General features: G+C 35.8%; 1 protein-coding gene across 2 annotated transcripts in view; it reads right to left on the minus strand.

Annotated features, from left to right (window-relative positions):
- The window catches only part of Kap-alpha1 (karyopherin alpha1), a 188621-nt gene that overhangs the window by 2643 nt on the left and 171852 nt on the right, over positions 1–14126 (minus strand). For both annotated transcript variants that reach the window (XM_090379147.1, XM_090379146.1), the window contains exons 11-12: positions 11989–12116; positions 6697–6872 (exon numbers count right to left, since the gene is read on the minus strand). In XM_090379147.1, coding sequence (XP_090235273.1) covers positions 6697–6872; positions 11989–12116 — 304 coding nt within the window. The remainder of the gene's footprint in view (positions 1–6696; positions 6873–11988; positions 12117–14126) is intronic.

A 14126-nucleotide genomic window follows, 5' to 3' on the forward strand; every position in this document is an offset into this window, starting at 1 on the left:
GACTGTGCTCAATTTCTGATACTCTTCGTTTCCATGTACACCCTGGGCTTTTACCATTCTTTCTGTTCAATAAGTTTAAAAGTGGCTTCTGCAATCCATGGCTTCCTAATCATCTTCCTTTCTCTAATGTATTTATTTGCTGAATCTTTAATAATGCTTTTTGTATTTTCCCACATTTCCTCAGGCAACATTTATTCATCCAGTTCTAATAGAGCTTGAAAATAATTGCTTGTTTCAATTATATAATCATTGGGAATATTTTCTACATCAAGTTGTCTAGGGAAATCAGTATTCATGATCACTGCCACAATTTGCACCAGGAAGTGTCTTTGCTGTGATAACACTGGAATGCCATCTTTGCAGAATAAGGATGTAATCAATTTGATTCCTTGTTTTAAGATCAGGAGATATCCATGTGTAGAGGCTTCTCGGGTGTTGCTGAAAGCAGGTGTTACATATGACAAGACTGTTCAGATGACAAAATTCAATTAACCTTTCTCCCCATTCATTTCTAGTGCCAAGACCAAACCTTCCACATTCCGGACTAGAAGAAACTGTCTTGACAACTTTTGCATTGAAATCTCCCATGAGTATCAAAACATATTTTTTGGGACCAGGTCAAGAGTTGCTTAGAGGTTTCGTTAATAAACATCCATATTTTCATCTGTGGGCTGCTGATGCATATGCAACTAAAACTGTGAGATTTACTGGTTAGCTCTGAAGTCTAACTGTCATTATTCTACTATTAATAGGATTGTATCCAAGAAGAGACCTTGAACATTCCTTATTCAATATAACAGTGACACCAAGTTCTTTCACTTTGTCACTTCCAGAAAAAACAACCGAAGACCCATTTCTATTCTTGAAATGACCTTGTCCTGTCCACATGACTTTGGCTGTTCCTAAAATGTCAATTTTGTACCTGTCCATTTCATTGATAACCATTTCCATCTCACCTTCTTTTAAACTTTTTACATTCCATGTGGCCATATTTACCATCTTCTTTCTTAAATTTAATTTTGCAGTGCAGACAGTGACATCCAGGATTTGGTTTATTAGCAGTCTTTGGAGCTGTTCTCGTTGTGGTCTCTGCAGCATCAGATGTGGTGGTATGCTATTGCCTTCCACATGGTTGATTTTGAAAGGGGCCAGCTTTAATCATAGGAAGAGTGGTATGAAGTTTTTAGGTTTGAACATCATGAATCCACAAGATGCTAGGGAAGAGAAAGTTGACTGCAGCAGAGCTCCACTTACTACAGAAAGGCTGGTTACAACTGGGTTTTGCCTGGTTCCCAACGTCAGAAAAAATGAAAAATAGGAATAATTTTCATTTTTTTACTGACCAAAAATTTGCAAAAAGGCCATTAAGCATTTCATCTATATTGCAATAATGTAGTTTGCATTGATAAAACAGATCAAATGCCTAATAATTAAATTTGTTCATGATATGATTCTGGCTATTCTAAATAGTGGACATTTTTCCTGAAAACAAAATATTTTTCCTCCATCTTCCTTACCACATTCAAACTATTTATCCTAAACTGTCTTTCTAGCTGAAAAGAGAAAAATGCACCAAAACAAGCAATCCCAGTGTTGCATAGTTCAGGCATTTAATTTGAGGGATCCAAATTAAATGCCCCTCCCCATAACAGTCAACTATCACGGAGATCATGCTATGAAATATAGACTTCAACTGCTTCACTATAGTTTATTGGTATATCTTCTTCCAGTCGCACAGCTCCCTGAGGAGCTGTTCTGGCCACCAACAAATTCCTACAACTGCATCAATCATGTGCTATACGAGCAGAATCACAAAGTGTCATGCCCAGAAGTTCACTGATTCCATCCTTCCCTAGTTGCAGGTCTTCCTCTGCACCTCTTCCCCTCAGTTTTTCCTTCCATTATATTCTTCAACAGAAAGTTTTCTCTTCTTACTATATGACCAAAAAACTTGAGATTTCTTTTGTTGATGCTATGAAGAAGAAATTTAGGCCTGCCAATTTTATTCAATACCCACTCATTTTTTCTTCGATCCAAGTAAGAAATATGCAGTATTCTCCTCTAACACCACATTTCAAATGTCTCACTTTTCTTCCTGTCAACTCTTTTCAGATTCCATCCTTCACATTCATAAATGGGAACTGCAAAAATTAACGAATCAATGATTCTCAGCTTCGTCTTTAGGGGCAGATCATGATCTCTCCATAATTTTATCAGATCAGCGACCAATGTTTTAGCAATTGCCTGTCATCTCTTTACATCGTTTGAACAGTCACTATTTTTATTTATTCTTGACCCTAAGTAACCAAATTCATCAATTTCTTCGATATCTTACCCATTAACCTTCACTTTACTGGTATCGAGATTATCACCAATCATCATAATTTGTTTTACACTCATTCAGAAACAATCCTTTTTTCTTACTTGCTTTACATACTCTCCTCAGAGTTTCTTTAAGATGATCCTTAGAATTACAAATTAGCACAGTATCATCTACATAACGAAGGTTGTTTATCATCAGTGTTCCAATTTTGATGCCAGTCTCTAAATCTTCCAAAGCTTCACGCATGATATCTTCGGCATAAAAATTAAAAAGGTGAGATGACAAAATACAGCCCTGCCTTACATCGTTACCTATTGTGAAAAAGTCTGTGTTTCCCATGTTTGTTCTCACAGTTCCTTCCTGTTCCTGGTACAGTAGCTTAATCAGCTGAATTATGTGGATTGAGAAACCTATAATGATCATGGTTTCCCATAGTTTCTTATGTTGAACACAATCAAATTCTTTTGCAGGAGCATTGAATTCTTTGCATATTTCAATAATCAGTCGTAGGCTTAAGATCTGATCTCGTTCCGCTACAGATTCTGAAACCTGCTTGCTCTTCTGGCATTTTTCTTGAGATTCTGTTTAATATAATTTAAGAAGACTCTTGCTAGTGTGAGAAATTAGGCTAATAGTCCTGTAATTTGGGCAAATTTTCAGATCTCCTTTTTTTTTTGGTAAGGGGATGAAAATTGATTTCTTTCAATCTGATGGCCACTGTCCTGTTTCCCAAATTTTTACAATCATTTTATGAAAAACTCAGCTCCCTTCACACCTGTAGCTTTAATTAATTCTGTGGGATTTCATCAATTCCAGTTGACTTGCCACACGTTAGTTCTCTGATGGCTTTTTTGACTTCTTCCTTCAGTGGAACTGGTTCATGATCACACTCTTGAAAAGGGGGTGGCAGATAATTAGTGCCAGCAGGTGCTCAGAAGAGCTGCTCACAGTATTCTTTCCACCTTCCTTTGATTATGCTGTTAAAATTTCCCCTTTGGAGTCCTTAATTACATTAAGTTTTGGTCAGAACTTTTGTCTTAAGAACTTAATTACATCATATATCTTTTTAGTGTTGTTTTGTTTGTTGTGGTATTCGATTTCTTTACAATTTCGATTGATATAATCCTGTTTGCCCTGGCTTAAACAGTGCTTGATGACTTTGCTTAGTTACTGATACTCTTTGTTTCCTTGTACACTCCAGGCTTTTGCAGTTCTTCTCTGTTCATTAAGTTTAAAAGCAGCTTCTGTAATCCAAGGCTTCCTGATCTTTGACTTTTCTCTAATGTGTCTATTTGCTGAATCCTTAATAATGCTTTTTGTATTTTGCCACATTTATTCAGGCATATCGTCATCTAGTTCTAATAGAGCTTGAAAACGATTCTCTGTTTCAAGCATATAATCGTTGAGCATTTTCTATATCCAATTGTATAGGGAAAACCTTATTCATGATCTTTTTTAGCTTCAGCTTGAGAACGATTTGGAGTAGCTGATGATCACTGCCACAATCTGCTTCAGTCAGTGTTTTTGTGATTACACTGGAACGCCACTTTTGCTGCATAAGGATATAATCAATCTGATTCCTTGTTTTACGATCAGGAGGATTTCCATGTGTAGAGCCTTCTTGGGTGCTGCTGAAAACAGGTGTTACATATGAATATAAAACACCAAATGAATATAAAACACCATTATGCCTGGCATTTGTGGATTATGAAAAGGCATTTGACTCCATACAGCATAAGGCAATGTTTCAGGGACTGGAAAGACAAGGCATAGATACTCCATATATTATGATTTTGAAGAAAATATATGAGAGTGCTACATCCTTTATTAGACTAGACAAAGACAGTAGCAAATTTAAAATCGAGAAAGGAGTTCGACAAGGAGACACAATATCTCCGACGCTGTTTACTGCTGCCCTTGAGGAAGCTTTCAGAAGATTAGACTGGTCGCAGAAAGGAGTCAATGTGAACGGAGAGTACCTAAACCATTTACGATCAGATGACATTGTGGTCATAAGCCACGATCCCAAAGAATTAGAGGAAAATCTTAATCAGTTATGCACAGTTAGTAAGGATTTTGGACTAAAGATGAATATGGCTAAAACAAAAGTAATGATGAACAAGTATGCCACGGAAAGGGAAATAATGATTGAAGGAGCAGTAATTGAAAAGGTGGAGTCATATACTTATCTGGGACAAGTTATTAGTTGTAATAATGATAAATGGCTGGAAGTCAAGAGAAGAATAAATTTTGGATGGATAGCATTCAGGAAATATAGTCACATACTGAAGAGTAATATCCCAGTTTGTCTGAAATGTAAAATAATGAATCAATGTATACTCCCCACCATGACTTATGGAAGTGAAACTTGGGCACTCACCAAAAGAATGGAAGAGAAGCTAAGAACTACACAGCGAAGAATGGAACGAATTATATTGGGAATCAGACTGTTAGATAAGAAGAGAAACACATGGATTAGACAGCAAACTCAAGTAAAGGACATTCTGATCAAAACTAAAGAAAATGGTCTTGGGCAGGACACATAGCTCGAAGACATGACAGATGGACTAAGAAAATAACAGAATGGTACCCAAGAGGAGCTAGAAGAAAACCTGGAAGACAAAGGTGGAGATGGATAGATGAAATTCATGAGTTTTTGAGTAGTAAATGGATGGCCAGTGCTCAAAACAGAAGGAACTGGAAAGTTGCTGGAGAGGCCTTCATCCTGCAGTGGATTGAAAATGGCTGATGATGATGATGACATATGACAAAATTCAATTAAACTTTCAGCCCCACTCATTTCTAGTGCCAAGACCAAACCTACCACATTCTGCATTAGAAGAAACTGTCTTGCCTACTTTTGCATTAAAATCACCCACGAGTATGAAAACATCCTCTTTTGGGACCAGATCAAGCGCTGACTGCAGATTTTCATAATAAACGTCCATGTCTTCATCTGTGGATGTCGGTGCATATGCAACTAAAACTGAGATTTACTGGCTGGCTGGCTCTGATGTCTAACTGTCATCATTCTACTATTAATAGGATTGTATCCAAGAAGAGACCTTGAGCATTCCTTATTCGAAATGACAGCGAACCATGTTCTTTACTTGGTCACTTCCAGAAAAAACAACCAGAAACCCATTTCCAGTTTTGAAATGACCTTGTCCTGTCCACAAGACTTCGGTTGCTCCTAAAATGTCAATTTTATACTTATCCATTTCATTGATGACCATAACCATCTTGCCTTCTTTTAAACTTTTTAAATTACATATGGCCACGTTAACCCTTTTCTTTCTCAAATTTAATTTTTCAGCACACACAGTAGCATTCAGGATCTGGTTAACAGCAGTTTTTGTTGTGGTCTCTGTGGCATCAGATAATGTAGTGGTATGCCACTGCCTACCAAATGGCCGATTTTGAAAGGAGCCCAGCTTTAATCATAGGAAGAGTCATCATGCATCTCACGAGATGCTTGGGAAGAGAAAGTATATACAGAGTTAAAATTTAAATTCATTTACATTAATGACAGATCCTCATATTCTTGCCTTGTTTTGAAAACCATCCACAGAAACTAATAATACACCACTTTTTACTTTGGTTAGAAATATCAAAATATAAATGATTTCTCTAGGATATCCTTTCTCAGTTACATATGAGCTTCCATTTTCCTAGATTGTAAGAATACGGAGGATATTACTAGTATGCAAGGTTTTTCTTTTTTAAGTTTAAGTGAGTGACAAAAGCTAGTGTACTGAGTGCCAAAAAACATTATTGTAAGTGGCGGCCAAAGCCATTTTGTTTAGTGTTGAGCTTTTTTTTTTTTTTTTTTTGTGTGCACCCTCTTGCCTCATATTATGGATACCTCTCATCAGTGGTTTTCTGCGATCATCACAGTGCTTACCTACCCACTGATGAGACTCCAAGTCTAAACTCTATTCACTTTAAATAAAACAGCAATATACAAAGTGTGGCAATAAAAAGACAAAGTGAAATTTATGTGGTGATATAAGTGAAAATATAAGTGAAATCATATTTTATAGTATTCATGTGATAGTTTTTGTTTCTTACAATTAAAGATCAAATGTGTCAATTTCTAGATGGAGGGGGGGGGGATATTAAATAAAACTGAAAAATTTTCAGATAATATTTCAGACAACTGGAATTCTAGTTCTTAAATATTTCCACTTAATGCCTTTCATGCTTAAATTACATTAAAATTTAAATGTATTGCATGGATTAAATTTTAATGTAATGCTTAAATTTTAGCAATCATAATAAATAAATAATATTTAATCACTCATATTCATGAAACTTCTTTTGTCTTTGTCATTATATGTGAATAGTAATGTAAAAAAGCAAAGTCATTTTACCATAGCATTCTTCAATCATTACAGCATAACGATTGAGACCACCATGGTTTTTGGCATCTTGATCACCAAGCCTGAGGATATTTTCAAGTCCATTGAGAGCCACTTGCACTATTTTAGCATCCATTACTGTTAGCAATTCACATAAGGGAGGAATACATCCTTGAGCCACTAAGAACCTGGAAGGGGAGGGATCAGAAATAGCCAAATTACAAATTTTGATAAAATTATTAGAAATTTAATATAATAAAACAAAAGAATCACATTAAAATGCCACAGTAGAATAAAATAAATTTCAATGGAGACTTGTTTTCAGTTGCTATATTCTAAAATGTAATTAAGTGCTTACCAAAAAGTGAAACTTTTTGGTAATGCAAGTTTTAACTTTTTGTAAATCAACTGCTTTTAGTTGCTAAAATTTTGAAATTTTCCTAGACATGGCATACTGTTAAACTTTCACAACTGATTGCATATATGCTGTTTAATACTGTTAAAGTCACGTGTACAGCCTTTTGGGACACTGAAATAGTAATTTAAGTGGATGCCATGGAAGGACAACCAGTAAACAAAGGGGGACTACAATGTCATCTGAAAGAAACCAAGAAAACATTTAATTGTTTTTGGATGATTGGCACATGAATGCTACTCTAGTTTACAGCCTTCTGCAAGGAAGTGCACTTTCACATTGAAGGATCTTGCATGTCTCTTTGGACAATCTAAATATTTTTGAACTATTACAAAATACTTTTTTAGTATTTACATAATTATTTTTATTATGTAAATACATAGATATTTTATTTTGTTGTTATTAATTTTTTTCTTGCCAGGTGCAGCAAAAGCTCAAGGTTTGCTTTTCTTTTCACCAGTGCTAATACTAATACCTTTCATAATATGAAATATACAAGGGGTCGTAAAGTATTTATCCTAACCTAGAAATATTTGAATCAGGAGAAACTTGGTTAGCAATTGTATTCTTCTCTACTAGGCTTTCACTTCATTAATTACCTTTTCATCACTTTGAAATCTGCAGCCATATAACAATTTCTCCAATTTAGGGAAGAGGAAGTCTGAAGATCAGAGGTAGGGAAAATAAGGTGGGTGCTGCAGATTTTCAAAGCCACAGATGATTGCAAGGTGTATTGTGAGAGCAGCCTTGCAAGCAGAACTGTAAACTAAAAGGTGAACACCTTTGGTAGCTTCCCATGGCTCTTCAACTTGATCATCATCATTGTCATCATCAGCCATTTTTAATCCACTGCAGGATCGAAGCCTCTCCAGCAACTTTCCATTGTACTGTTTTGTACAATGGCCATCCATTTACTACCCACAAACTCATGAATTTCATCTGCCTATCTCCATTGTTGTCGTCCAGGTTTTCTTTTAGCTCTTCTTGGGTACCATTCTGTTATTTTCTTAGTCAATCTGTCATCATGTCTATGTGTCTTGCCCAAGACCATTTCAGTTCTTTGGTTTTGGTAAGAATGTCCTCTATTTGTGTTTGCTTCCTAACCCATGTGTTTCTCTTCTTATAATCAGACTTCTAACAGTGATTCCTAATATAATTTGTTCCATTCTTCGCTGTGTAGTTTTCAGCTCTCTTCCATTCTTTTGGTGAGTGCCCAAGTTTCACTTCCATAAGTCATGGTGGGGAGAATACAATGGTTCATTATTTTACGTTTCAGACAAATTGGGATATTGCTCCTCAGTATGTGACTATATTTCCTTAATGCTATCCATCCGAAATTTATTCATCCATTGACTTCCAGCCATTTATCATTATTACAGCTAATGTCTTGTCACAGATAAGTATATGAATCCACCATTTCAATTACTGCCCCTTCAATGATTATATCGCTTTCTGTGGCATACTTGTTTATCATTACTTTTGTTCATCTTTAGTCCGAAATCCTTACTAACTCTGCATAACTGATTAAGATTTTCTACTAATTCTTTGGCATTGTGGCTTATGATCACAATGTCATCATTAAATCATAAATGGTTTAGGCACTCTCCATTCACAATGACTCCTTTCTCCCGACTCCAATCTTCTGATAGCTTCAAGGGCAGCAGTACATAACTTCGGAGATAGTGCCTCCCCGTTGAACTCCTTTCTCAATTCGCTACTGTCTTTGTCTAGTCTAATAAAGGAGATAGCATTCTCATATATTTTCTTCAAAATCATAATGTATGGGGTGTCTATGCCTTGTCTTTCCAGTGCCCGAAAAATTGCCTTATGCTGCATGGAGTCAAATACCTTTTCATAATCCACAAATGCTAGACATAATGGTGTTTTATATTCATTTGCTTTCTCCATCAGCTGCGATATTACACGAAGGTGATCTGTAGGTTTTTTTTTTTTTTTTTGTTAGTTGTTGGCGCATTGGCTTCTGTGGCCATAATGCACCCCCCAAAGTTTTTGCATTTACTCTGATCCAAGCCCGAGGCAGGATTCAAACCCTGGCGACCTTTGGGTTGCCAGGCAGGCACTTTACCTACCCGGCTAGCCTAGTCGGCTGATTCGTAGTTGAGAATCCTGTCCTAAAGCCAGCTTGCTCTTTTGGTTGATTCTCGTCAAGTATTCTTTCTAATCTGTTAGTAATGACCCTTGTGAACAACTTGTAGATGTGGGACAACAAGCTAATTGGCCTATAATTTCCAATTTCTGATTTATCTCCTTTCTTATGCAGCAAAATTGTGATTTCATTACACTCCTTAGGTGTCACACCTTTCCTAACGTATTTTGTGAAGAGTCTTGCCAGTTTTTGTGTCATGTCTCTTTCTTTCCAGTTTAACAATTCTACGGTAACTTCATCTTCACCCGGGGTTTTCTGATCCTTCATTTTCTTCAATGCATGTTCTACCTCATCGGGTATGTCGATGTGTTGCTAATTTGTGGTCCATCTTTCCCACTGCTTGCATCATTTCCTGGCTCCTTATATAATTCTTTATATTAGCCTTCTGCTATTTATAAGTACACCATCACTATTCTTCAGTTTCACTATCATTTGTCTTTCTGTATTACTGCTCATTGACTGCAGATTTAAGTCCTTTGTTTTCCTTTAATGCTTGTTCTACTTTTCTTGTGTTAAATCTTCTTATGTCCTCTCTGAGGATCTTTCTAATAGCTTTGCATAACTCAGTATACTCAATTTTGTCCTTGTCAGTGTCTAGCTTGTTTTTCATTTGTCATCTTCGGTTCATCATAACGAGTGTTTCTTGACTAATTTTTTTCTTCTTTGGATTTCTTTTTACCTATAGGTTTCTCGGGCTTAATCACTTTCAGAAAATTGTTGTATTCCTCGATATCTTGGTGATGAAAGGCCTTCAGAAGCTCAAACTTGTTCTTAAGTTCCAGTACACACCGCTTTTTCTCCTCTTCTGTTATCTCAAAAACCTTTGTATTATTTATTCGAATCAGTTTTTTCCTTTCTTTTCTTATATCTATATCAAGCGTGCATCTTACCATTCCATGATCACTTCCAACATTTGCCTTGTTCAGGATGGTAACATCATTCACAATATATCTTCCATTAGTGAGGATGAAGTCTATTTCATTAGTTGTTAATCCATTTGGGCTCTTCCATGTCCACTTTCTGTTCACCCTTTTCTTGAAAAAAAAGTGTTCATTACTGACATTCCTTGAGATACCGCAAAATTCCACAAGTCTTTCACCTCTTTCATTTCTTTCACCAATTCTTAAAAGATTAACTTAGAGCTGGCCTCCTTAGACATAGGTATTTAGCTGGTATAGGCACAGATATAAAGTTTCTCCCAATGAGGGGAGAAACTTTATATCCTACAAAGCATGTAAAGCTGCCCATGAACACAAACGTCTACAGACAATATACACAGACTTATACTTACCCCTATAATGGAGCATATTCTATCTAGCTTCACAGTGAAATAATAAATCTGACATTGTTGTAATGACAAATAAATTCCTGACTTTGTGGTTATCCTGGAGAATAAATGAACTTTTTTTTTAATGTAAGGAGAGAGAGTGGTCCTGAGAACTTTTCTACAGGGGGAGGGAAATCTTCAAGTTGTACTCTGAGATATTTAAGAGTACTGCTAAAATTAACTGTGATTTTTATTCCACAATAAGTCTGTTTCATTAGTTTCACTGCTAACCCTTATGTTGGAACATGGAGCTACTTCATAATCCTGGTCTTCTTCACTGAAATAATGGTCCATGTCTGCCAGAGGATTCTCAGTACCTTTAAACTAAACTATTAACTTTTTATTTTTTCTCTTTTCCATAAACAACAGCATGTATTTTTGTCTGCTGTTATGATATGTAATAAAAAAAAAACAGACTAGCTAGCTACAGGAAGCTGCAGCTCAAGTGAAAATGTTTAATTTCACTAGCAAATCACTTAGATAGAAAGTCAACTGCATAAAAGAGAAGTGTAGAGAAGTGTGAAATAATAAATCTGACATTGTTGTAATGACAAATAAATTCCTATAGTGACAAATGGGCCTGGAGTACTGGGGTCCATTGTTTAATAATTTTTCAAATAGATATTTACAGTATACCCAGTATAAAATATAAGTTTCGGAACTCTTTCGGAGTTCCGAAAGCTACTGAATTTGTACTTATATTTTATTTTATACTGGGTATACTGTAAATATCTATTTGAAAAATTATTAAATAAATTCCTGACTTTGTGGTTAACCTGGAGAATAAATGAACTTTTTTTTTAATGTAAGGAGAGAGAGTGGTCCTGAGAACTTTTATACAGGGGGAGGGAAATCTTCAAGTTGTGCTCTGAGATACTTAAGAGTACTGCTAAAATCAACTGTGATTTTTATTCCACAATAAGTCTGTTTCATTAGTTTCACTGCTAACCCTTATGTTGGAACATGGAGCTACTTCATAATCCTGGTCTTCTTCACTGAAATAATGGTCCATGTCTTCCAGAGGATTCTCAGTACCTTTAAACTAAACTATTAACTTTTTATTTTTTCTCTTTTCCATAAACAACAGCATGTATTTTTGTCTGCTGTTATGATATGTAATAAAAAAAAAACAGACTAGCTAGCTACAGGAAGCTGCAGCTCAAGTGAAAATGTTTAATTTCACTAGCAAATCACTTAGATAGAAAGTCAACTGCATAAAAGAGAAGTGTAGTGTATGAATTTAAAAAATAAGTTTATCATAAAAAAAAAAAAAAAAAAAACTTTTTTTTTTGGGATAGATTCACAAGTATGACAAGAAAAATTTAATACTTATTTCATAAAGAAATTCACTCGCTCTGCAAAAATATAAAACAGTACAAATTCATGTTTATTTACCTAATCTGTTCTGGAGAACCTCCAGAAGTAGCATTGGTGATAGCCCAGGCAGCTTCTTTCCGAGTTTTGAATTCGCCTTTACCCAGAATATCAATCAAAATGGGGAAAATGTTGGCATCGATCACAGCCTAATAAAATAACAATCAACACTTGGCATAATTTACTCAAGAAAACTGCTTACCTAAATCATAATAAAAATAGATTAAGTACAAGATAATTTGTAAGCAATGTATTCTGCATTATGAGAATGCAAAATGATTTTATAATACCAATATAACTGATGGGAACTACAGCTAAGTTCACAATAGTAAAGCAAAAGTTTTTTTTTATTTATTTAGGGAGATGGAATGGATTTTCTTGGCATGCTGACTCCTATGATATAATCAGCAATCCTCTTATCACATACAAATATGTATTCTCATACTTGTGAATACATACTTGTAGGTGATAAGAAAGGGGGAGGGAACTGTCTGAAGGTCAATTTACATTATGTGCAGGCTTAAAGACATGGAGAAATAGCATTAGTCTCTCCACTTGGGATAAGCTAACTACAGCTCCAATTTAAGAGCAACTGCAAGCATTCTTCCAGTTTTTGTTAGGACTTAATACAAACTTTTTCAAATGAGAGCTATTTTGGCAAAACCACTAATATCAACACCATTATAATAATATTATAATCTGATATGTAGACAATCTTAAAATTAAAAAATGGAATTTGTTCTTCCCATCAACGAATTACAGTCAGTCCTCGTATAACACGATAGTTGTGTTCCTAGAAACCCCTTGTGCAATGCAAAATCATGCAATATAAACAGGCCCTATGGGAAAAATAGGGTTAGGTGCCGACCACTGAAGATTGGACACACATTTGTAACCAAAACATTACCAAACAATAAATAATCATAATAAAACACTTACACAGTGAAAAATGTAAAATTAATAATTTAATCATTTAAGTTTAGATTCTTACCTTAAAAATAAATGAAGACAACTTGAAGGAAGGGGCTTGAGACAGGGTTGAAGAAGCAGAAATATGGGGAAAGTGGCGGCAGGTTATCATCATTATTGGAACTGGGAGGTGGAGGAGATGCTGATGACGACTTTGGACGAAATGTGGTCACGCCAGAACTACGGGGCTGTGGCCCAGTAGTTCTGGCGGGGGCACAGCCCCGTTTTCTGTCTCTTTCTTGTGTGTTTTCATAAAAAAGACATCTAGTTTCTGTTGTTTTACAATCTTCCTTCTTTCACAAAGCAGCTGCTTATATGGCTCCAAAGCAGATCGAATTGTATGAAGTACTCTTCTGCTTCTTTCTGCATTATAATCGTTATCTTCTAGCCATTGCATACTTTTCTCAAATGAATTTAAAACTGAAGATAACTCTGAAGTAGAAAGCTGTTTTATGGTGGCGTTCAGGCATTCAACTTTGTTGTCTTCCTCATCTTCCACCTGCCCTCCAGCAACAAGTTGTTGCAGTTCTTCAGTTGAAAGTTCTTCTTCATGAGACTGAAGCAACTCTTCTACATCTTCTTCCTCCAATTCCTCAAAGCCAACCTGCTTTGCAAGGGCAACACAATGTGCTTTTAATTTAGGAAGTCGTTTACAGGATCAAAGCCTTTAAAATTACAAATAAAATCTGGTAAAAGAGGCTGCCAAACACTACGTAAGCATTCTTTTGTCACTTCGTTCCAAGCCTTCACAATTATGTAAATTGCATTCTTTATGTTGAATTGTTTCCAGAAGTCTTTAACTGTTGGTGCATTTTCGTCCTCTGTTCCTGCTATCAGCATCTTAAATATGCATCTTGTGTAATAGTGCTTAAAAGCAGCAATTACTCCTTGGTCAAGAGGCTGGATAAGAGATGTTGTGTTCAGTGGTAAAAACAGGATTTTAATGTTTGGTGATAGTTCAGCAAGGGTTGGAGGGTGACTTGGTGCATTGTCCAAAATAATTAAAATCCAAATTTTTATTTTTGCAGTAGCTTCGAAACACATCTTCAAACACATGTAGTAGAAGGTCAATGAAGATCTGCCCTGTCATCCACCCTCTTCTGCTGTTCCTAAAGTAAACACTCAGGGTAGTCCATACGGTCCCTTTTAATGCTCGTGGATTGGCTGCAGGATAAACAACAACAGGCTTC

This window comes from Mastigoproctus giganteus, chromosome 8 (assembly GCF_048544385.1).
Source record: "Mastigoproctus giganteus isolate SK-2022 chromosome 8, ASM4854438v1, whole genome shotgun sequence".
Lineage (NCBI taxonomy): Eukaryota > Metazoa > Arthropoda > Arachnida > Uropygi > Thelyphonidae > Mastigoproctus > Mastigoproctus giganteus.